The sequence below is a fragment of the Pagrus pagrus genome (genome assembly GCF_965226575.1).
Source record: "Pagrus pagrus genome assembly, chromosome: 9".
Classification (NCBI taxonomy): domain Eukaryota; kingdom Metazoa; phylum Chordata; class Actinopteri; order Spariformes; family Sparidae; genus Pagrus; species Pagrus pagrus.
In genome coordinates this window covers 34,495,966-34,521,864 of record NC_140193.1, presented here as the reverse complement: position 1 = coordinate 34,521,864, position 25,899 = coordinate 34,495,966, and the positions used below count along the sequence as shown (strand labels likewise).

The 25,899-nt window shown below is 41.1% G+C and overlaps 1 protein-coding gene across 6 annotated transcripts in view; it reads right to left on the bottom strand.

Annotated features, from left to right (window-relative positions):
• Nucleotides 1-25,899, bottom strand: part of ubxn4 (UBX domain protein 4) — a 206,345-nt gene that overhangs the window by 4,975 nt on the left and 175,471 nt on the right. For 5 of the 6 annotated variants that reach the window (XR_014623289.1, XM_084362253.1, XM_084362254.1 and 2 more), the window contains 2 exons: nt 13,249-13,380; nt 7,794-8,002 (listed from right to left, as the gene is read on the bottom strand). Coding sequence is in view for 5 of the 6 variants with exons in the window: in XM_084362253.1 (XP_084218379.1) it covers nt 7,794-8,002; nt 13,249-13,380 (341 nt within the window). In the remaining variant the exon portion in view is untranslated. Of the gene's footprint in view, nt 1-7,455; nt 7,508-7,793; nt 8,003-13,248; nt 13,381-25,899 lie in introns of those variants that run through there. The other variant, XM_084362255.1, reaches the window with a different exon arrangement.

Here is a 25,899-nt window from a genome sequence, read left to right as displayed (position 1 = left end):
TGGATAAGAGGTGAAACGTTTTCAAGACACTGAGACAAGTCCAGTTGCTTAAGATATTGTTATTCATTACTTATGAATGTATTTTCTGCCTTTTTGTAAAAAACATTGTGTCCACTTATCCCAGGAATATCCGTGTTTATTAGCATATATGGCAGGAAAGTGAGATCCCATCACAGGTGGTCACCTGAGCATGTTAATGGCAGGTGTGAACTGACAGGCTAAGAGCTGTCCACTTGTGATCGGATCACTCAGTACTTATGTTAATACCAGATCTGAATTCCCTCTTATTTTCTTCATCAGTGTGTTTCTGGCCTGTTTGTACATGATTCTGTCCACACTTCCGTGATCCTCCACCTTGGCCTTAAGAGGCTGCCTGAGTTGGTTTCTGTTAACCACATTTTTGTTGTATGTGCAGTAGGGTTTAATGAGTACACACGTCCTTACAAAAACTGTGGGTTTGTCCAGGTCTGTAGGAGTAGCCTCAGAAACACCCCAATCAGTGGAGTCACAGCAGACCTGCAATTCTAGCTTTGCCTTCTAGGTCCATCTCCTCAATCTCGACCATGGGTTTAGCAGATTCTAGTTTGTACCTTGTAAATCAGGAGAATATGACCCAGACAGTCAACATAGAGTCCTGAAGCAGCAGAGCAGGACAGAGCGATATGCAACCCTTATTATGGAATAATGTCTGTTTTATCCCTGGTGGGACTCTAACAGAGCAAACCTCAGCCAGCAAATACTAAAGTCCTCCACACCAATGAGTAGTGAGTCTGGATGTTTATGGTCCACGTTAGAATTTCTACGCTGTCTCAGTTGAACAACTCCGGCATCCCCTGCAAATCAGACAGTGAGCTGCTGCTTTTCCAACTAGAAGCTTGGTAAAACTTTCCATTCAGTCAGTAAGTTTGACCAGAGGACTGTCTGGTGTTTAAAAGTTCCTCAATGGTGCAAACCTCAGAGCAAGCAGCTAACAGCAGCCAGGGTCTGACTCTTCAGGAGTAGCCAAGCCTCAAGCCCCCAGGAGCAGCCAGCAGCAATCAGGCCTCGAGCCTCCAGGAGCAGCAACCACCATAGCTCCAGCAGCCGCTGACTACTACCAGGCCAGGCAAGTGATCTCATAATCCCTGTCTCATTAACGTCACTGACTTTACTTGTTGCAGTATAAAACCACTGCTGTCTTCAGTCTCTGTTTTCCTTGCCAAGTGTGGCTCGCTTTTAGCCTAGATCTGTGGCAAGATGTTCATAACAGCTAAGTTGACCAACATGGCTATGAAAAAGGAAATTGAGGACATTAGGAGATCACTGGAAATGCTGCATGACAATGTTGAAAAAATCACTGAACAGCAGGAAAAGATAATGGAGCTGATGGGGGATATTAAGACCCTAAAACAGCATAATGCTGAAAAGGACAAAAGGATTAGTGACCTTGAATACAGGGTGGCAGAGCTGGAACAGTACTCCAGATTCAATGATGTTGTGATTACAGGTTTAAAGACGAAACCTAAATCATATGCCAAGTCTGTGGGAAAGGTAACAAGACCAGAAAGATTGCTGTAAACTGCAATTTCATAGAAGCATGCCACCCTCTCCCACAAAGAAACACCACTCAACCACCGGCCATCATCCTCAGATTCACCAACAGGAAACATAAGATTGGGCTCCTAAAACAATGGAAACTATTAAGAGGAACAAATGTGTATCTGAATGAGCATCTGACAAAAAAAATGCCGATATTGCAAAGAAAGCACAGTTCCTTCGCAAACAGGGAAAAATCCAGTCAACTTGGACCTCAAACTGCAAGACATTTATAAAACTCAATGGTTCACCAGAGGAGGCGAAGGTTAAAATCATCAGAGAGCTGAATGAGCTAGATGTGTATCAATGACTCTGAAGTCTAAACTGGGTGTTTTTTTGATTGTCTGTGGTTTTTTATCATCATAATCATGTGACAAATTGTACATCATGTCGTCCAGTAACCTACCACCCATAAATGCTGGGGAATCTATCCCCCCTGAAATTGATTTCTTAACTTTCAATCCATTTGAGCTAAATACTGATAAGAGCGGTATCTACAGTGGGTACTAGTTTCATTTGGATGATTTCACGCGAGATTCACGCGTGAGTCACGGGAGAGTCACACGGATTTTTTGTGGAGGAGTAATTGTGTTTTCACCAGAAGCTGCAATGTGCCCAAACAACCGCCAGGCGGCATCTGTGAGCAGCAGGACGCCTCCATAAGACAGCAGCACGGAGCAGTGAACACAAATGGGGAATGCAATATAATAATAATACAGCATGGGCGAGCGGTCATAATAAGCTATAAATGCAGTGCATGCCCAAGCCCTTCAATAAAAATAATTGAAAATATTAATCTGGCAGTGTGTTCAATTATACAATACCTTAGTTCTACTGTTTTGGTCTTAAATCCGTGCCTAATCTGTCCCGTTTTGCTTGCGAAAAGCTGGAAAGCTGACAGCTTGTTTCGCGCATGCGCACTGTGACACCGAGTAGTACAGTTATTGCTAGAGGCTGTGTTTACTGTACAGTATATGAGCATTTTGAATGGCAAAAAAGCTGTCAGTGAAGCAGCTTATCTGCCAACGCGCATGCGCAAAACTGACTTGTTTGAATTGTTCAGCGGGAAACTGTCAGTGGTTCATTTCATCGTGTAGCCTGGTCAAAATGAGTGAAACTCATACGGCCCGACCCCCCCTCCCGTCAAACGATCCGGTCTGACAGTGACATATTGCCTGTTCATTCATGAAAACCATCTCAAAACACTCTCAGTCAAACAAGGTGGGGAATGAGAAATCTGCGGTGCTACTAGCCTAGTTCGCTCATTTTAAAAACACACAGGCAGCAGCGCCTACTGATCTCAGACGTGTCACGTGAGTTACTGTAAATGCTGTGTGGAAAACCAGCTGTGGTCTGTGATTGAGGTGCAGACGGGTGAGTTTGGAGCTGACGAGAGGATCGCGCTGACGACCGTTTCGTTACATTTTTCTCATTGAAAAAACTGTACAACTGGCATTTAGATGATGTTCTGCATAAAAAAACAAGTGAAATAATAACAATTCGGTTTTAGTAATCAATCGCTTATAGTGATCAAATGTAGCTACTCTGGACCAACGTGATCACTATAAGCGGTTTCCACTGTAGCTAGTAGTTAAAAACCATATTATATTTTTTATTAATAAATAAATACCCCCCTTACGGGCGCACATGGTATTGACACTTCAGCATGACCACAGTAAAAGGTCACTGCTCGCCACTGTAATACAGTAGGCTACAGTTTTTCAATGAGACAAATGTAACGACGGCAGCTACAGTATACGTCTCACTCTCTTTTTTCGGTCCTCAGTCTCGTCAGCTCCAAAGACACCCGTCTGTGTTTTTAAAAGGAGCGAACTACTGTACAGTAGTGCCGCAGATTTCTCATTCCCCACCTTGTTTGATTGAGAGTGTTGCTGGATGATTTCTCATGAATGAACGGGCAATAGCCTGTGTCACTTTTGGGCTGGGCGATAAAACATAGGATATCCTGAAATAACTTTTCCTCGATAGAAATAGGCAACAAGACGGGGGGAGCTTCTTCCCCCGTCACGATCACTCACACTCACAGGCAGTCACACTTCACAGTAGCCTAAAAATGAGCTTCCCCTCCTTGAACGACCAGCAGCCGCCACTGTCACACACATACCCAGTCTCGCTTTCAATAAAACACACTCGCATTCTATTACAATCAGTGAAATATATGAAAACACAATTTAAAAAATGACAGTTGTTGTTGCTCTAGTTTTTTGTTTGGATAAGCTTCATATTTAAAAGCGCAATGTTCAGCTGTCAGAAATTAAAAGCAGCCTCCTCTTGTTATATTTGCAGCAACACTGTTGCTTCAGGCTGTGATCAGCTTTTTTGTATCGCTCTTAGCCTACTTTCCATTAAAACAACCTGCTGCTCTTGGCTGAAATCAGCCCGTTGTGGCTCCATTCTACGATTAAAGTAGTATCAACAAAGTCACTGTTAACAAAATCAACATCTAATCTGTCCCTTCAAATTGTGTGTTTGGAGCAGCTGCAGACAGATGTGCATTAATGCTCCGCTCGTGAGTCCAGCCGCATCGGGTCCAGGCTGCTGGCACGAACGAAGCAGCTTAGAAACTGTTTAAACAAGCGATCGTGGGCTATAAGTGGATTGTTACATTCACGAGAATATTTCCATATATGAATTACTGCAATATTGTCTGGTCTGCAACTTATCCAATTTACCTGAACAAATTACTGTTAATCCAGAAAAGATTTCTAAGAACGATCTCTCGGTCTAGTAGACTAGAACCATCTGCACCACTTTTTATGAAATATTCAAAATTGCCCATCCACAAACTTAATGTCTTCCATTCATGTTTGTTTGTGCATAAATTTATCAATGGTAAGCAAAATCTTCCTGACACTTTTCAACATTCTTTTACTTTTTCATCTTTTTCACCTCCATTCATATTCAACTAGGCATAGTGGCAATCTTCATTTACCCTTCTGTCGAACATCTGGGCATCAATTTAATATCACATTTAGAGGTCCAAAACTCTGGAATGGTTTAGATGCGTGTCTGAGGTCAACATTATCTTTTACATCTTTTAGAAAGTTACTGAAAAAACACCTTATGTCATAACCTTCAGTGTTATTTTCCTGCTAATGTTAATTATGCATCCATCTTTCTTTCTTTTGTTGTTTATGTTTTATAGTTTTTCTATGTTGCACTGTACATTTTATTGTTTATCTTGAATTTTTTCTATGTTGCATTTCTAATTGGTTATCTTGAGTTTCATGTAATTCTTAGATGATGGGAGTGGAACTTTGTACAAGCCTTCCAGGCTTCGTTTCCTCCTTTTTTTAACCTGTGCTAAATAAATAAATAAAAATAATAAATAAATTTAAAAAATGGTGAATGCGAGGGGGGAGAGCTGAAAATGGAAAACCAAACAAAAACAAAACAAGTGCCATCTGCGACAGCATCTTACCAACACGAATAGTTTCAAACAGAATTTGGTTTGGATCTGTTTGGATCAATGTTGCAATTGAGCCTTTGACACATGTGGGTGAAAGAACTAAAGATGGCACTGCTGTGGTCGGACACTGTTGCAACTGCTCCGCTCATCTCCCCGCTGTCTGCTCTAAATAGATGTGACCGTAGTACACTCCTGAACATCGCAAGTGTAACTTCACACTTTTTTTCCGAAGTTATACGCAATAATCACACCTGGCTGAAGGAGATCCTCCGGGACGCTGACCCTAACGATAGAGACGGGCCTCGGCGGAATTGCAGGAGGACATAAGGGACTGGAACATTGTGATGAAGCACCAGCTCCCTCACTATTTGCTTAACCCTTTTCTTTGTTCAGAAAGGTGGACATACAATTACACACAGTTTTCTGTTTCCTTTATTTAAATTATAGTTCCAAAACATTATTGATACATACATAGAATGGTACTCGGCATTAGAGTTTGAGAAGGGAAGAAGTTTATTTCTCAAAATATATTAAAAGACATGCTGTAATCAAAGCAATAATCTGTGAGAGTGAGAGTCCTTTGTGGTGGCCATCTTGTGCTGGTGATGAAAGAGGAAGAAGCCTCTTTATGTGGTGTATGAGTAGGCGTGTGCTCAGATTTGATTGGATAGTGGATATGTGAGGAAATTTCAGGTAATTAAGATAAATACTGAATGATGTACAAATGATTTGTTTATTTTAAATGCGCAGTAGTTATCTCAACATGTTGAATAATTCATTTAGATCTTGTTGGTATGAGCAAGTTAAGAAACGATGTGTATTTGTTATTTAACTCTCCATTGTAGAGCTCTGCCTTGATAGGCCAGTTTGAACGGGAAAGGCAGACTGGCATGCTATATATGTGAGTGGAAGGGAAGAGAACCAGGCTGTTTTGTTTTTTGAAGAGTAGCACCAGAGCTATCCTGAGCTGTGTGAAGATTTCTTTTTTCTATTTGTTTTCTTTGTAACATGTTTTTTTTTAGACTATTAATAAAAGTATTTTTTTCTGCACAACTCCTTGCCAGTGTGATGTTTTATCTTCCACCATGCTATCCTGCACCTCACCATACAACAAACATATTCTGCTTCACCGAGACGTGGCTCTCCCCTGCGGCAAGTTGCTCCGGCAACGCGAGAGGTCAGACGCTGGTCTGCCTAATCAGAGGCCACTGGGACATGTTCCTGACTGGGACATGTTCCAGTCAAGCTCTGATGACGTCAACATGTTTACGGAGGTGGTGACGTGCTTCATTTCCACACTGATAGAAGATATCTGTCCCATGGTAACTGTGAAAGTTTTTCCCAATCAGAAACCATGGCTTGATTGGTCTGTTCGTTAGGCTTTGAATGCGTGCACTGCCGCCTACAACGACGGTCTCAGGTCCGGCAACATGTCAGCCTACAAAGCGTCATCCTACGAGCTCAGGCGAAAGGTGAAAGCTGCTAAGAAAAGCAGCTAAGAAGCGATACAGGGACAAAGTTGATCATGGACTACAGAGGAGGTATGAACACCCCAGCAGTTGCGGACCCCTCACTGGTGGAGGATTTAAACTCTTTCTACACTCACTTCAAGAACAGCAGTGTTAGCGCTGCTAGCATTACGGCTAGCACAGGCGACTCTACCAGGGAGGACCGCCCCCTCTCCCTCTCAGAGCATGACTTCAGAAGAGCTCTGAGACGAGTGAACTGCAGGAAAGCAGCTGGCCCTGATGGCATCCCTGGGAGGGTGCTAAAGTCATGTGCTGATCAGCTAGCTCCGGTGTTCAGCTCCATCTTCAACCTGTGTCTGTCCCATTCGATCATCCCCGCATGTTTTCAAGTCGTCCACTTTTGTACCTAAAAAAAAGACCAACCCAGCCTGCTTAAATGACTATCGCCCTGTAGCTCTCACATCTGTGGTGATGAAGTGCTTTGAGAAACTCATTAAAGACTTCATCAGCTCATCACTACCCAGATCATTGGACCCCCTTCGATTCACCTATCATCCCAATAGGAGTACTGATGACGCCATCTCACATGTCCTCCATTCCACCCTCTCCCACTTGGACATCGGCAAGGGGAACTATGCACGTTTGCTGTTCCATCGATTTCAGCTCGGCTTTTTACACCATAGTTCCCCTCAGACTGATCGCCAAGCTCAGGGATCTGGGGCTAAGCTCTTTACTCTGCTCCTGGGTCGTGAACTTTCTGACTGGCACACCACAGGTGGTGAAGATCGGAAATTGCACCTCCAGCACCCGCACCCTCAACACCAGTGCCCCCCAAGGCTGTGTCCTGAGCCCCCTGCTCTACTCACTGTACACCCATGATTGTACAGCCACACACAGCACTAACACCATCGTGAAATTTGCAGATGACACAGTGGTGATTGGCCTGATCTCCAACAACATGGAGACGGCTTACTTGGAGGGGTGGAGTTGCTGACATCATGGTGCAAGACCAACAACCTGGACCTGAACGTCACTAGGACCAAGGAGATGGTGGTAGATTTCAGGAGAGAAAAGCAGAGGTCCCATTACACACCACTACAGATCTATGGGACCCCGGTGGAGAAGGTGTTCAGTTATAGGTACCTCGAAGTTCATATCTCTGAGGACCTAACATGGACAACCCACATCACCTCACAAGGCTAGGCAGTGCCTGTATCACCTCAAATAAATATTTGAATCTTTGAATCTTGAATCTTGACACTTCTATTTGCAATGTTTACAAGTATTTACATCTGGATTTGAATAGTGATTAAACTTACCTCTTTGCTTTGTCGGAATCTGGGTTGATGTAAGAGTTGGATTGAAGGGAGGAACCTCTGGATCCTGCACCACGAGGGCGGGGGTTCTCAAATAGGAAGGAGCTGAGGAATCTCCATACAGCCAGCAGAGGGTAGAGCAATGTGCCCAGGACTGCCCAGATCCCACCCTCTGAAGACTGGACCACAGCTTGACCTGGCCTGCCCGATTGCTTCAAGGAAGAGTGTCCAAACACAAGAGGCATGTTTATGATGATGACACATACATTTGCTAGCCTTACAATACTGTACTCTGTAAAACAAACAACAGTTTAAAACAGGACACATGCTAAAATACCCTGGTGAAACAGGATTGACCCACTGACATCAGAAGACCTTGGCTTCCTGGGGAAAAACAGCCTGACTGGGCACTTTTAAATATGGCATCGGTGTTCTCTTTCCAGTCCAGCCTATTATCCACAAGAACACCAAAGTACTTATCAGAGGTAGCCACCTCAACAGCTTCATCTTTAATCAGGACAAGGCACTGCATGAAAAGTGGGATTTTCGTCAGTATGCGGCACTGTAAATTGACGTGGAAGTTCAGGTTTACGGCTGCACATGGCAATTTACAGGCAACACCTAAAACTGCCGTGAATTGTCAGAAATTGATGCGGGCCTTGCTTGGCAGTTGTCCCCCCATGACCCCCCTCCCCCTTATTCTAGGGGAGGCTTTAACATGTAAATGAAAATGCTGTGAGCTATACACATGCAAATCAGGGTAGCAGGGGGAGTTTTACTCCAGGTGACATTTTTTAAAAGGTATTAACTTCATTAGAAAATCTCTGGTATAAATAGATCAGGCTCAGTATAGCTTGAATTGATTTATTTAATGAAAGTAATGAAGTAGATTTATTACTGTGTATGTCATTAGCAATGGCCAATGATATGTGAAAAAGATACACAAACAATTTGTTTCAACAATTAGTTTTAATCAGGCTTTGCCACAAAGGTTTACTGAATGCAGCATTTAAAATGTTATTTATTGGTTGTGTAATAATATTTGTATGTCTGTAAGAATAGGAAAGAGAGTTGCACAAATGTTTTGTGGTTTTGTTATCCTTGGACCTTTTGTGACTTTGTTACTTTCGGGACCTTTCTGATTCCTGGATCAGCATTGAGGTCAAAGGACAGGGGGTGGAGATGCGTGAGAGTGACGAGCAGAGGAAGACGACGGATGCAGGTTGTCCACTGTAAAGTGGAAACACAAACTTTTTAGTTAATATCTACCCCAGTTGCAGTGAAAGTGTTCAACCAGGACTCTTATAAAAACGTTATTGGTGATAGAGTTCTGTCCGTTTGAGTGGACTACTCGGCACAGGATGACAGAGAGGAGTTTAAGTTAGCTTCTGACCAAGCGGCTAGCAGTGCTTTTGCATGGACTTTGCTAACAAGCTAGCGACAAGCGAACCTGATGAGTAAAGCCTGTGGAGCTGTGAGACCGACGGCAAACACAAAGACCCCGACGGGGCCGGATATCGCTGCATGAGTTTCTCTTCAGCCCGGACAGCGCTACAAACTGGAGCAAGGGTAAGATTTAAAGAATATGCTTTCATTCTGCTGTATAAGGAAACAGATACGTTAATAGATACCGATCTTAACCGTTCATTTTGTTTCCACAGACTAACCTCATCTCATAACGAGGCCGTGACCTCCTATTTGCTCGGAGTTATGTCCACAAGTCCAGATTTACATGACACTGATAGTGACGCCATTGTGTGTAAGTAACTTGTACTGTTTTGTTCCTGTTCCTTCCTTGTTTAATTTTACTGTGACTTATGCTTTTTTGTTAAAACCACTCTCCTTTAATTGTTTTCCAGCTGCCTGTAAGACAGTAAGACCGAGCTCTGTGCCTCGCTGCAGTAGAGATTAGAGGCAATTCCCAAGTACAGGGCAACGTGAACGCACCACAGACGTCTGCACAGACTGCACTGTTTCACTTCCACTCCACTCCATTTGTACTGTTTACTGTTTGCTGTAGCTACTGTTAATTTGTAATGTACAGTACAGACCAAAAGTTTGGACACACCTTCTCATTCAATGAGTTTCCTTTCTTTTCATGACTATTGACATTGTAGATTCACACTGAAGGCATCAAAACTATGAATTAACACATGTGGAAATATGTACTTAACAAAAAAGTGTAAAACAACTGAAAATATGCCTTATATTCTAGTTTCTTCAAAGTAGCCACCTTTTGCTCTGATTACTGCTTTGCACACACTCTGCATTCTCTTGATGAGCTTCAAGAGGTAGTCACCTGAAATGGTTTTCACTTCACAGGTGTGCCCTGTCAGGTTTAATAAGTGGGATTTCTTGCCTTATAAATGGGGTTGGGACCATCAGTTGTGTTGTGCAGAAGTCAGGTGGATACACAGCTGATAGTCCTACTGAATAGACTGTTAGAATTTGTATTATGGCAAGAAAAAAGCAGCTAAGTAAAGAAAAACGAGTGGCCATCATTACTTTAAGAAATGAAGGTCAGTCAGTCCGAAAAATTGGGAAAACTTTGAAAGTGTCCCCAAGTGCAGTCGCAAAAACCATCAAGCGCTACAAAGAAACTGGCTCACATGAGGACCGCCCCAGGAAAGGAAGACCAAGAGTCACCTCTGCTGCGGAGGATAAGTTCATCCGAGTCACCAGCCTCAGAAATTGCAGGTTAACAGCAGCTCAGATTAGAGACCAGGTCAATGCCACACAGAGTTCTAGCAGCAGACACATCTCTAGAACAACTGTTAAGAGGAGACTGTGTGAATCAGGCCTTCATGGTAGAATAGCTGCTAGGAAACCACTGCTAAGGACAGGCAACAAGCAGAAGAGACTTGTTTGGGCTAAAGAACACAAGGAATGGACATTAGACCAGTGGAAATCTGTGCTTTGGTCTGATGAGTCCAAATTTGAGATCTTTGGTTCCAATCACCGTGTCTTTGTGCGACGCAGAAAAGGTGAACGGATGGACTCTACATGCCTGGTTCCCACCGTGAAGCATGGAGGAGGAGGTGTGATGGTGTGGGGGTGCTTTGCTGGTGACACTGTTGGGGATTTATTCAAAATTGAAGGCATACTGAACCAGCATGGCTACCACAGCATCTTGCAGCGGCATGCTATTCCATCCGGTTTGCGTTTAGTTGGACCATCATTTATTTTTCAACAGGACAATGACCCCAAACACACCTCCAGGCTGTGTAAGGGCTATTTGACCAAGAAGGAGAGTGATGGGGTGCTGCGCCAGATGACCTGGCCTCCACAGTCACCGGACCTGAACCCAATCGAGATGGTTTGGGGTGAGCTGGACCGCAGAGTGAAGGCAAAAGGGCCAACAAGTGCTAAGCATCTCTGGGAACTCCTTCAAGACTGTTGGAAGACCATTTCAGGTGACTACCTCTTGAATGTCATCAAGAGAATGCCAAGAGTGTGCGAAGCAGTAATCAAAGCAAAAGGTGGCTACTTTGAAGAACCTAGAATATAAGACATATTTTCAGTTGTTTCACACTTTTTTGTTAAGTATATAATTCCACATGTGTTAATTCATAGTTTTGGTGCCTTCAGTGTGAATCTACAATTTTCATAGTCATGAAAATAAAGAAAACTCTTTGAATGAGAAGGTGTGTCCAAACTTTTGGTCTGTACTGTATGTCTTGTATTTTGTATGCTACTGGACACTTGTGAAGTACCTATCTATCTATCTATCTATCTATCTATCTATCTATCTATCTATCTATCTATTTATCTATTTATCTATCTATCTATCTAGACACTTCATGGTGCTGTAGGATAGGCCTTCTCCTGAGCTTACAGTTTGTTGTGTGGGCAGAATTGTACATAGTTGTGTGTTTGTGTTTTGTGTTTCTGCTAATAAAGCTCTGTCTTTGAAATTTTCCTTTCCTCAATAAATTAATTCATGTCCTTGATGGTAATAATAGTGTAGTCTATAGCATATCATATGATTGAATGAATAAATAAATAAATAAATAAATTATATATATATATATATATATATATATATATATATATATATATATATTTAGGGGTGGGGTTTACATTTATAATGACCCAGGGTGACCAATAGTGACAGATCTGCCAACCAATCACGATTGATTTTTCGTGTTTAAAAGTAGTGGTTTCATCCAATCCTGAGTGAGGAAATTCAAGCCACGCCACAGGCGTGGTTTCGCTGCTATTTATATGCCAATTAGAGCCGTTTGCACCTCCGCGAGCTCCACATACATCATGGTTCGTTTCCGACAATTCATTCAATCATATGATTGAATGAATAAATAAATAAATTAACTATATATATATATATATATATATATATATATATATATATATATATATATATATATACACATAGGGGTGGGGTTTACATTTATAATGACCCAAGGTGACCAATAGTGACAGATCTGCCAACCAATCACGATTGATTTTTCGTGTTTAAAAGTAGTGGTTTCATCCAATCCTGAGTGAGGAAATTCAAGCCAGGCCACAAATTCTCTGGCCAGGCGTGGTTTCGCTGCTATTTATATGCTAATTAGAGCCGTTTGCACTTCCTCGAGCTCCACATATGTCATGGTTCGTTTCCGACAATTCATTCAATCATATGATTGAATGAATAAATAAATAAATAAATTATATATATATTTATATAGGGGTGGGGTTTACATTTATAATGACCCAGGGTGACCAATAGTGACAGATCTGCCAACCAATCACGATTGATTTTTCGTGTTTAAAAGTAGTGGTTTCATCCAATCCTGAGTGAGGAAATTCAAGCCAGGCCACAAATTCTCTGGCCAGGCGTGGTTTCGCTGCTATTTATATGCTAATTAGAGCCGTTTGCACCTCCGTGAGCTCCACATACGTCATGGTTCGTTTCCGACAATTTTGGGCACAGACGAACGCCACGTTCACAGCCTGAAAATTGTCGTTAACTGCCGAAAATTAGGGAGATTTCCGGCCGTTTACGGGGCCGAAAATCCCACTTTTCCTGCAGTGAGGGGTCACAGCAGCCTTTTTCTTTCTGATCTCAATGATGAAGTCCTTATTCTTACTTTCACGACCATTTGACGAAGCCATCTATCTTCACCATTTTTGCTACTGGTCTGTGTGTATTCTAAAATTACAATTTCGCTTTGAGTGGAAAAAAAATATTTTGAAAAATTTGGATTTTGTTTACTTGGGCAGGTCCCAGGGAGAGCTTATGTATTGGAAGCACTGCTATTCTGCACTAAGATAACAATTTTCTTGCCTCCAGGTCTGTAGTTAATACAGATGACACTGATGTCAATCTAAACTTCTTCATCAGGTAGGTCTTCTGGAGAGTACAACATTCTGGTTAATTTGTATTATTCAGGGATGACTAAGTTAAGGTTGAAAGTTGATTGAGTAACATGTGGAAGGTAGATTCTTTACTACTTACCGGTAGAAGCACAATTGAAGCACTTGGAGCTAGCTCTAGCTCCAGCAATGTCTTCTGCAGGTCTTCACTGGTGAACTCCCGCCGAGGGAACATGGTGGCTAGGGAAAAGTTACCATAGCAGTTTCCCACTTCCTGAGAAAGAGCCAGCACAAAACATTTCACATTAATTCTGCATGAAGGGATTTGCAGTGCTAGAAAGTACATATTATTGAAAGATTTGCGTGTCCAGAGACTCCTGAGACTTTACATCACCATGGGCCAGCATCTCAAAGTAAGATAAGTGGGTTATCCAGCTATCTTTGGGATTGATCAGCTTGATTTATGAAGCTGGCTCACCTGGAGCATTAATCATTCTCACAAAACATCCAACAGATGGGAATGTAACACATCCTTCAATATCCTGACTTTGCATGATAATAAAAGGCAGCTGGCTTCCTTCCTTGAATTAAATGATTCAACGTAAATAGCACCATTTATACTGTGGGGGGATGGGGAACATGATATAAAAAGCAAAAAACATAACATATATTCCACACACAAGAAAACGTACTAGAAATGTTCTCTGAACAAAAGAACTAGAGAAGAGCAACGCAAATAGTCTTACTGCACAAATCTAGAATAATTTACAAAAAATTACAACTGAATGAGCACACAAATAGGAAAACTCAATGTGTGTCATTGCTAGATATCTACAACTATAGCCTGTTGTATAGCCAGGCTTAAACTCTTGTTTGAGGCTCAAGTTAAGCCTGCTATTATACTCTAAATATATTAAATAGTCTCTTGAGTTTTGCCTTTCTTATCAGTTTTTTGCTTATTTAGCAGTGTAACACTGTTGACTCAATACTGTACATGTCAGTTAGGTCTCTCTGGGGAATAGTCCTTTACAAATTTACAAGTCCCGTATGGAACGTAAGTTTGAATTTCGGGTAGGTTAATTTTACAGTTGATTAATTCATATTTAGAGTAGTGCTAGTCTCACATTCCTGCTACTGTGACTGAATAAACTTTCCTTTTCTGTATATATAGCTTGTCTCCACTTACTGCTTGTAAAAAGGTATTAAATAACTACACAGCATGGGTTATGCTCACTTGTGTGGTTCTGTAATGATACAGTGTGGATTCAGTTCAGTAAATCAAGTACTACAAAATTCAGGTAAGGTCCAGTGACAAAGGGGGTTTAAACTGGTTCTTGAATAGGGGTGGCAATATGACCTACAATTTATAAATTGTTGTTTTTGCAGTGACACTAATATTTTGTATTTAATATTTATTTGTATAGGGACAAGTATGTTGCATAAATTGATGCCACACACCACAGCATTCATAGTCTAAGCTAATTAGCAATTAGTTTAGTAAGTTTTTTTTTAGTTTATTTATTTAGCACACATTTAAATTCAATGGTGCACGGAGGGAACGAAGCCGATTGGCTTGTACATAAGTTCCACCCCTATAACAAATTACAACAAGACAAAATTTCTATGGCTAACAAATAAGCATAGCAAAAAAAGGAAATAAAGTGTATACATAATCAACGTTATATGAGCAAAATGAACAAAAATGAGACAAAATGGAGAGATAAAGAGCAAAGTGATCAGCAACAAATAGAGACAATAGAAATAAGTTACAAAAAATTCATCACTTGAAGTCATAAAAAGACAGAGTAAGGATGTGGGATATGGAGAGAGCGGGACATTCAAGAGAAGTTGAGATGTATTTTTAGCTGCTTTTTAAAAAGTGAATAAGAAGAAATGGATCTTAGTGAAGGAGGTAGTCCATTCCAAAACATAGGACCTCTGTAGGTCATATTAAACTGATGGTGTGACGTGCGGGTGAAGGGTAAATATAAAGTAAGATTATTACTGTGTCTAGTGCGGTGAGAATGTACATTATGAGTGAAGGTAAAGAAATTTTGAAAAGTGACCGGGAGATCTTGGTTTCTGTAAATAAACTTGTGACAAACATATATGATAGTTATTCAGTTTGTGAATTGGTAGAAGAGAATACTTTGTGAATAGTGGTGCTGACGGAGCATATCTGTTTGAATGTGAGATGAATCTTAAGAACCTCTTTTGAATAGTACATAATATCTTAAGATGTGTAGGAGATGTAGCTGCCCAAACCATGTTACAGTAGTTCAAGTAAGGAAATAAAAAACTATAATATAACGTTAAATGGACAGAAGGATGAATGAATGGGCACACTTTTCTTAATATGCCCATCATCTTTGTTAATCTTTTGCAAACAAGGTCTATGTGATTTGTCCAATCAAGTCTTTCGTCAACTAATATTCCCAAGAATTTGGTAGTTTTAACTTGGATGATTTCTGTTCCATTAATGTATAATTTAGCTTGCTCTTTGGGGTAAGACTTGTTAATGTTGCAAAAGATTACAAAGTTACATTTCTTCACATTGAGTGTTAATTTATTAAGATGAAACCATTTGGAAATAGAGGATAAATCATCGTTCACAGAATCAAATAATTGAAATTATTATGAGTTGCTATAAGATTAGTGTCATCAGCAAATAATATGGGAAGAAAATGTTTACAAGATAAAGCTAAATCATTTATGTAAATCAAAAATAATAAAGGGCCCAAAATAGAGCCTTGAGGCACCCCGTGTAAAATTCTAGACTTGGTAGAGGAGTGGCCATTAAATGTCACATATTGTTGTCTATTAGATAAATAATTTTTGAACCAATTCAGGGGAACATCCTCCACACCGTATCTATTTAATTTGGCAATCAGAATACTGTGGTTGGCAGTATCGAATGCCTTGCTTAAGTCAAGAAAGACCCCAAGGGCAAACTTTTTCTGGTCCATAGCAGTTGAAATAATATTAGTTAACTGAAGTAATGCATGCTCTGTAGAATGTTTTTTACGAAATCCATACTGGTGATCATGTAAAATATTATTTTCTTGTAGGTGCCTCAATATTCTAGAGTAAACTAATTTCTCCAGTAATTTGGAGATGCATGGCCGGATGGATATAGGTCGATAATTTCCAAAATTGTCAGTATCGCCCGTTTTAAAAATGGGGATAACTTTAGCAATTTTTAAATCATGGGGGATATTACCAGATTGCAGTGATAAGGAAAGAATGTGGGTTAAAGGAGAAACTAAATGATCAATGGTTTCTTTAATCAAAATGCTCTTTCTACTATCGTGACCTGGGGCTGAGTTCTTTAAGTCCAAGATTATATTATGGACCTCTTGTATAGTTGGAGGATCGAAGGTGTTAAAAGGAGGATATTGCCCCTTAATAAAACTACAGGGGTTCTCACCGGCATCCGAGAAACTTAATGCCAGGACGGAGCCAACATTAACGAAAAAGTTGTTAAAGCCATTTGCTATTTCATCAGGGTTTGAAAACGTCCCCAAATTCCCATTCTGATCATTTTTTACGATTCAGCAAATGATTAATAAGGTTCCAGGTTGACTTGATGTCATTAGAGGCCTGGATGAATTTGTCTGCATAATACTTTTTTTTTGTTTTTCTTAGAACAGCTGTACATTTATTTTTATATTTCTTATAGGTTTCAATATTCAGAGGGGTGGGATTAGTAATGGTTTTCCTATAAAGTTTTTTTTTTTTACGGGAACGTTTCTTTGGATCTTCAGTAATCCATGGTTTCCCTTTAGAAGAATTAGTCTTAGATTTAGGGCTGATCAAGGGAAAAGATGCTTCTAAAGCAGAATTAATAAGTACTAAGAATAAATAATAAGCTGCATCAACATCTTTTAACCTGAGAATCTCATCCCAAGATAGGGGACTGATGGCTGTTTTGAAAGATTCCAAATTATTCCTAGTGAATTTGCGAAGTTAGTTTGGACACGTAGAATTAACAAGATTAGGAGGATCAATCGCATATACAATCTGGAATACCTGGAGATGATCAGATATATCACACAATAATAGGCCGGAGTTGACTTCATAGTCCAGAGAGTTGAAAAGAATATTATCGATTAATGAGGCTGAAGATTTAGTGATTCGAGTTGGCTTTGTGATTAAGGGGAAAAAAATTTCGGAGTAAAGTGTATTTAGAAAGTCAGTTGTGGATATCTGATCATCTTTAAGCAGATTGATGTTAAAATCCCCCAATAAGGCACACAATTTATTTTCCTTGTTTATATATTCTAAGGTAGAATATAGTGCGTCATTAAATGTAATTATATCTGAGTCGGGGGGGTCTATAAATACATTCGACTATAACGTTTTTTCTGCCAAGTGCAATATCTATAAATACAGATTCCACATGCGTCGTAGCAAAGTCAGCAGACAGATCTTTTCTACTGATGAAATTATCAGCATTCGACACATACAGTGACACGCCTCCTCCTGTTCTATTATTTCTGCAGGAGTGAGATGAGTTATAATTTGATAACGGAAAAAGACTGAGAAGATCGTCAGTTAACCATGTTTCAGAAAAAGCTAAAACTGAGAAGGAGTGAGTCAGACAATCATAATTTTTAGACAAACTGCGGATATTCAAATGAAAAGTGGAAAAAACAATGGGGTCTCCCTGATGACATAGATTATTAAACTGCCTTTCAGAGAAATATTTGCATGACAGTTTTGCAGAGTTGGAGACAATATAGTTCGCATCAGGATTAAAAAAAAGTCTCGAAAATTCCATCATTGTCCGCTGTGCATTCAACAGAATTAAATGTCAATGTATTAGAGTCTGTCGGGGGAAGCTCCCCAAGGTTTGGAGGGAATGAGTTAGTGGAAGTCACTGAAGAAAAAAAATAAAAATGAATAAAAAGGAGAGAAATAAAGAAAAAAGTTCTGCCGGCCTACCTGCGGTGCAGAAACAACTTGGTGATAATAATCCATTTAGAGTAGACACTGGCGATGTCGCGGTCCAAATCGATATTCAGTGTAAGGGATCCTCTTGTTTCCAGCCGTAAATCTACTGCAGTGATTGACATGTGGACTGTCATTTTTTTATGTACTGCTCCAAATCCTTGATCGCTCTTACCGCCAGCACCTTTTCTTCCTCCGGTGTCGCTCCGTTGAGTGCTATAAAGACTGTACAGTTCCTTGTCCATGTTGCCTTGATCTCATTTTCTTTCTTGAGTTTGCGGGCTTCCCTAGCAATATCAGTGTTTTTTTTTGTGAGGTGCTCATTCAGGTAGAAACCGGTTCCCTTCAACATGCGTCCACATGCTTCAGTAACTCGGTTTTGTGTTTTCTATTCACAAACCGTATTATGATCGCTGGTGGCTGCTGCATGTTGGTCTGTTTTCAAGGGAGAGCGTGGCAAGCCGTGATGTGTTGGCTCTGGATGGGCAAGTTCCTGCTACCCCACCCCCCATCCCCACCGGCGTCAGCCGAGGCTGTGACGTTGGGTAGGAGCGGTGTCTTGTCTTTAATCCGGTGATTATCACATCATCAATGCGTGAGTATTGTTCCATTTCATCGATTCTTCCTTTAAAGATTTCAATTTCCTGGTCCTTCTCTCTGTTCTTGTTTTTAAGCCTGTCCACTTGCTTTTGGAGGCCATCCACCTGTTCGACCAGCTTGATTATCTGTGTTTGCTGCGTGGCAATTTTACCCATCTCTTGTTGTATGGTGCACAGGGATTGCTTGATTTCATCCATCTCTGCTTTTGCCTTTTTGGTCGTACTCTCCTCACAAGGAAAATGTCTTGTAGGCACTCTTGAACTCCCCAGATTCCACTGGGTCTGTGTCCATTCCTTTACAGCCATGAAACAGTAGCTGGACTATGGAGTTAGATTTGTGTCTTTATTACATACGAGAAAATGAATGATCTGAGAGAAAAAAAATGTTTGAGAGAATAAGTTTTCAAACCAATAGCAAAAAATAATAATATTTGAGACTAAAAGAAGTTTTGAGGGAAAGTTTTTTCTCACAGAACATAAAAAAATATAAATTTTAAAATTTTAAAATGATTTCTGAGAAAAAAAAATCTCTCAAAATACTTTTTTTTAACTCTCAAATATATATATTTTTTGCTATCAGTGTGAAAACATTTTCACAAATGTGTTTCTTTCAAAACGTTTTTCTTCTGTCTCTCCAAACCTAAGTCTTTGCTCTCGATGCAATTTCTTGCTCTCGTGTCAGGATTTTGCTCTCGCTGTGAAAATAATGTCATGGGCGGGACCACGGTCCTATTGGCCAGTCGAGTGAGAATCGTCTTGGGAGTCGAACTGAATCATTAAACCATTGCCGATTCACCGGCATAGATGCGCTGCGTTAGTTGAGCGCGGAGACTCCAATATTTGGGTAAGATGATGACACACACAACTCGATGGGTAGCTAGCTGAGCAAGTTGGTAATCAAAATCATTCCCATCATAGGAATGACTGTCTAGCCCTAACAGGTTAGAGAGTAACAGATCAGAGGTATTAAAGGATGTGTAACTGGTTAGTAATGTGGAGTTCAGCTCAGCTAACAACACTGAAGATTAAACATTAAATAGGCTATCCTAAATGTAAGCTAGTTTGCCATTACTGTGTGTCAGATTGTCATGGACAAAGAACGGCACTCATATTCATGAATGTGTATTATATTATGAGCATGCAAATCGCTAGTAAAGCTAATCGCTAATTAGCCACCATGCTAGGTAAACTTGCAAACTCACCTGGTTTAAACTATTATACGGTATATCAATCACTGTTTAACGTTAGCTAGCTATAGGGTTGCCGCCTTCCATGCAGACTAGCTGAAAGTTGTCCAGGAGGTTGTATATGATGAACAAACAGTTACTCTTCAGGTGCTTTGAGGCTAGCAAGTGCAAGGGTAGAAACTAGCTCACTACTCACTAAATAAGGAGTGAAACTATCTAAAACAACACGGATGCCCTGTACAAGAAGGGCCAAAGTCGCCTCCACCTGCTGAGGAGACTGAGGACCTTTGGGGTGCAGAGGACATTACTTCGAACATTTTATGACACTGTGGTGACCTCAGTGCTGGTCTGCTGGGGAGGTAGCAGCACAGACAGGGACAAGAAGAGACTGAACAAACTGGTCAGGAGGGCCAGCTCTGACCTGGACTGTCCACTGGACTCCATAGAGGTGGTGGGTGAGAGGAGGATGTTAGCCAAGCTGACGTCTATCATGGACTACACCTCTCACCCCCTGCACCAGACTGTGGAAGCCTTGAGCAGCTCTTTCAGCAGCCGACTCTTAGACCCACTGTGTAAGAAGGAGCGCTACCGCAGATCATTCATCCCCACAGCCATCAGACTGTTTAACTCAATCACTACCTGAACACTCACTTGTTTGCTTCTGTAAATATCTTATTGTACTTTGTAAATATCTTGTGTTTTTCTATTTATTTTCTCTATTTAATATTTCTATTCATATTTATATTCTTACGTGTACTGTTGGCACCACGAGTTGTTGTAATATGTGAATTTCCCCATTGTCGGATAAATAAAGACAATCTAAATCAACATATTCATTTGGCATTTGATTTAAAAATAGTATAAACCAGGTGAGTTTGCAAGTTTACCTAGCATGGTGGCTAATCTGTTACTCTCTAACCTGTTAGGGCTAGACAGTCATTCCTATGATGGGAATGATTTTGATTACCAACTTACTCAGCTAGCTACCCATGGAGTTGTGTGTGTCATCATCTTACCCAAACATTGGAGTCTCCGCCGACAATGGTGTAATGATTCAGTTCGAATCCCAAGACGATTCTCACCCGACTGGCCAATAGGAACGTGGCCCCACCCATGACATTATTTTCACAGCGAGAGCAAAATCCTGACATGAGAGCAAGAAATTGCATCGAGAGCAAAGACTTGTTTTGAGAGAGAGAAGAAAAACGTTTTGAGAGAAACACATTTTTTTGGAGAGAAAATGCTTTCACACTGATAGCAAAAAATCTATATATTTGAGAGTTAAAAAAAAGTATTTTGAGATATTTTTTTTGCTCAGAAATAATTTTAAAAATTTCAAATGTATTTTTTTTATGTTCTATGAAAAAATACTTTCAAAACTTATTTTAGTCTCAAATATTATTAGGGCCCGAGCAGGGAACCTGCGAAGTCCCTATTGTAATTGTAGTGATTATTCATTAGGGCCCGAGCAGGGAACCTGCAAGGACCCTATTGTTTTTGTAGTGATTATTATTAGGGCCCGAGCAGGGAACCTGCAAGGACCCTATTGTAATTGTAATGATTATTATTATTAGGGCCCGAGCAGGGAACCTGCGAGGACCCTATTGTAATTGTAATGATTATTATTAGGGCCCGAGCAGGGAACCTGCAAGGACCCTATTGTTTTTCGAATGATTATTATTATTTATTTTTAGTTATTTTTCTTCTGCCAAAATGATCGCATTTTTCACTGCCTGAACATACCCCAAAACTCGCCAAACTTGGAATATATGTCACACCTGGCGAAAAATTTTATAATCTGTTGTCAGTGTTCATTTTCGCCACTAGGTGGCGCTATTATCAAGGAAAGTGCGTTTTGCCTAATAACTCCCACATACTTTGTCGCACATTCAAAAACCTTATATCCACGCGTTCGGTGAATCCTCCTGAATCTCTGGGTATAGGCCACGCCCATATCCGCCTACCGTTTTTTTTCGCTAGCTCGCAAAATGTCGCAAACCTACTTTTTCGAACTCCTCCCAGGCAATTTCACCAATTTGCACAAAACTTTGCACACAGCATCTGTGGACCGTCCTGACAAAAAGTTATTAAAAGTATTTTGATATACCAAAAAATACTCAAGTTATTAAATTACAAATTCCTGCAGATTTCCCTCAAAACAGGAAGTTTTGCATATCTCCACACTGGTGTGTCCGAATGACTTCAAACTCAGGATCCTACTTCCCCATGAGCCCCTAAGGCTCTGTGCCAAATTTTGGCCGACCACCACTAGGTGGCGCTCTTTAAATTAAACTATTTTATATCTCCACATCGGTTGGTCCGATTAATGCCAAACTTGGTACACTCATTGCCAGTGCCCTCCCGAGGATAGCTGATGAAGGTCTTACCGATCCGACACTAGGTGGCGCTCTGGTGGCAGTTTCATTTTACATTTGGCACTGTGCCCACACCATAACACTTATGGATATGAAACTCATTGGGGTGGTATAGACTGGCCCCTGTAACTCACACACCAAAAATGACCAGCAGGTGGCGCTGTTATCAACAGAAAAGCGTTTTCGGTGAATAACTCCCACATAATATGTCGCACAGTTCAAAGCCTTATATCTACGTGTTCCCTGAATCCAGATGAAGTGATTGATGTAGGCCACGCCCACGTTCACCCCAAATTTCCATTCGCAAAATCGCGCAAACTGAAAAACCTACTTTTTCCAACTCCTCCCAGGCAATTTCACCGATTTGCACCAAACTTTGCACACAGCATCTGTACATGCTCACGACAAAAAGTTATTAAAACAATTTTGATACTCCAATAAACACCCAAAATATAGAATTACAATTTCCTGCAAATTCTGTTCAAACAGACAGTCTTCCATATCTTGACCAAATGCAGTCCCATTAACACACGGACAGTTAAGACATACATACACAATAATCGGGCAATGCGGCCGGGTAACTGGCAGGCCCCGACTGCAGCACACCCCAACACGCGTGGACTGCGAGGGCCCGTTCATCACTGCTTGCAGTTTTAATTAGTTAGGGCCCGAGCAGGAAACCTGCGAGGTCCCTATTGTAATTGTAATGTTTATTATTATTATTTTTATTTATCCCAAATGATCGCATTTTTCACTGCCTTAACATACCCCAAAACTCGCCAAACTTGGAATATACGTCACACCTGGCGAAAAATTTTATAATCTGTCGTCGTTGTGAATTTTCACCACTAGGTGGCGCTGTTATCAAGGAAAGTGCGTTTTGCCTAATAACTCCCACATACTTTGTCGCACATTCTAAATCCTTATATCCACGCGTTCAGTGAATCCTCCTGAATCTCTGGGTATAGGCCACGCCCATATCCGCCTACCGTTTTTTTTCGCTAGCTCGCAAAATGTCGCAAACCTACTTTTTCGAACTCCTCCCAGGCAGTTCGACCGATTTGCACGAAACTTTGCACACAGCATCTGTGGACCCTCCTGACAAAAAGTTATTAAAAGAATTTTGATATTCCAAAGAATACTCAAGTTATTAAATAACAATTTCCTGCAGATTTCGGTCAAAACAGGAAGTGTTGCATATCTCCACATTGGTGTGTCCGAATGACATGAAACTCAGGATAATACTTCCCCATGAGCCCCTAAGGCTCTGTGCCAAATTTTGGACGACCACCACTAGGTGGCGCTCTTTAAATTGAAGTAATTTATATCTCCACATCCGTTTGTCTGATTGACATGAAACTTGGTAAACTTATTGCAAATGCCCTCCTGAGGATGGCTGACGAAGGTCTTACCGCTCCGACACTAGGTGGCGCTCTGGCGGCAGTTTCATTTTGTTTTTGGCACTGTGCCCACACCATAACACTTATGGATATGAAATTCATTGGGGTGGTACACACTGGCCCCTGTAACTCACACACCAAAAATTACCACTAGGTGGCGCTGTTATCAAGACAAAACCGTTTTTCCCTTGACTGCCTTCACTTTTCATTACTCAACGGAAGTTGTTGCATGAACAAGCCCCGACGGCAGCATGCCCCGACACGCGTGGACTGCGAGGGCCCGTACATCACTGCTCGCAGTTTTAATTAGGGCCCGAGCAGGAAACCTGCGAGGTCCCTATTGTAATTGTAATGTTTATTATTATTATTATTTTTATTTATCCCAAATGATCGCATTTTTCACTGCCTGAACATACCCCAAAACTCGCCAAACTTGGAATATACGTCACATCTGGCGAAAAATTTTATAATCTGTCGTCGTTGTGAATTTTCACCACTAGGTGGCGCTGTTATCAAGGAAAGTGCGTTTTGCCTAATAACTCCCACATACTTTGTCGCACATTCTAAATCCTTATATCCACGCGTTCAGTGAATCCTCCTGAATCTCTGGGTATAGGCCACGCCCATATCCGCCTACCGTTTTTTTTCGCTAGCTCGCAAAATGTCGCAAACCTACTTTTTCGAACTCCTCCCAGGCAGTTCGACCGATTTGCACGAAACTTTGCACACAGCATCTGTGGACCCTCCTGACAAAAAGTTATTAAAAGAATTTTGATATTCCAAAGAATGCTCAAGTTATTAAATAACAATTTCCTGCAGATTTCGGTCAAAACAGGAAGTGTTGCATATCTCCACATTGGTGTGTCCGAATGACATGAAACTCACGATAATACTTCCCCATGAGCCCCTAAGGCTCTGTGCCAAATTTTGGACGACCACCACTAGGTGGCGCTCTTTAAATTGAAGTAATTTATATCTCCACATCCGTTTGTCTGATTGACATGAAACTTGGTACACTTATTGCAAATGCCCTCCTGAGGATGGCTGACGAAGGTCTTACCGCTCCGACACTAGGTGGCGCTCTGGCGGCAGTTTCATTTTGTTTCTGGCACTGTGCCCACACCATAATACTTATGGATATGAAATTCATTGGGGTGGTACACACTGGCCCCTGTAACTCACACACCAAAAATTACCACTAGGTGGCGCTGTTATCAAGACAAAACCGTTTTTCCCTTGACTGCCTTCACTTTTCATTACTCAACGGAAGTTGTTGCATGAACAAGCCCCGACGGCAGCATGCCCCAACACGTGTGGACTGCGAGGGCCCGTACATCACTGCTCGCAGTTTTAATTATTTTTTGTTATTTTTCTTCTGCCAAAATGATCGCATTTTTCACTGCCTGAACATACCCCAAAACTCGCCAAACTTGGAATATACGTCACACCTGGCGAAAAATTTTATAATCTGTCGTCGTTGTGAATTTTCACCACTAGGTGGCGCTGTTATCAAGGAAAGTGCGTTTTGCCTAATAACTCCCACATACTTTGTCGCACATTCTAAATCCTTACATCCACGCGTTCAGTGAATCCTCCTGAATCTCTGGGTATAGGCCACGCCCATATCCGCCTACCGTTTTTTTTCGCTAGCTCGCAAAATGTCGCAAACCCACTTTTTCGAACTCCTCCCACACAATTTCACCGATTTGCACCAAACTTTGCACACAGCATCTGTGGACCCTCCTGACAAAAAGTTATTAAAAGAAGTTTAATATTCCAAAGAATACTCAAGTTATTAAATGACAACTTCCTGCAGATTTCGTTCCAAACAGGAAGTGTTGCATATCTCCACATTGGTGTGTCCGAATGACATGCAACTCAGGATACTACTTCGACATGAGCCCCTAAGGCTCTGTGCAAAGTTTTGGCCAATGACCACTAGGTGGCGCTCTTGAAATTGAAGTAATTTATATCTCCACATCCGTTTGTCGGATTAACATGAAACTTGCTACACTCATTGCCAATGCCCTCCTGAGGATAGCTGACGAAGGTCATACCGATCCGACACTAGGTGGCGCTCTGGTGGCAGTTTCATTTTTTATTTGCCACTGTGCTTACACTATAACACTTATGGATATGAAACTCATAGGGGTGTTAGACACTGGCCCCTGTAACTCACACACCAAAAATGACGAGCAGGTGGCGCTAAATGGCTCCATAGCGCCCCCTGGAATGTTTCAAAATTGAAGCCCTGCCTCCTACATGCATGTACATGAACCAAA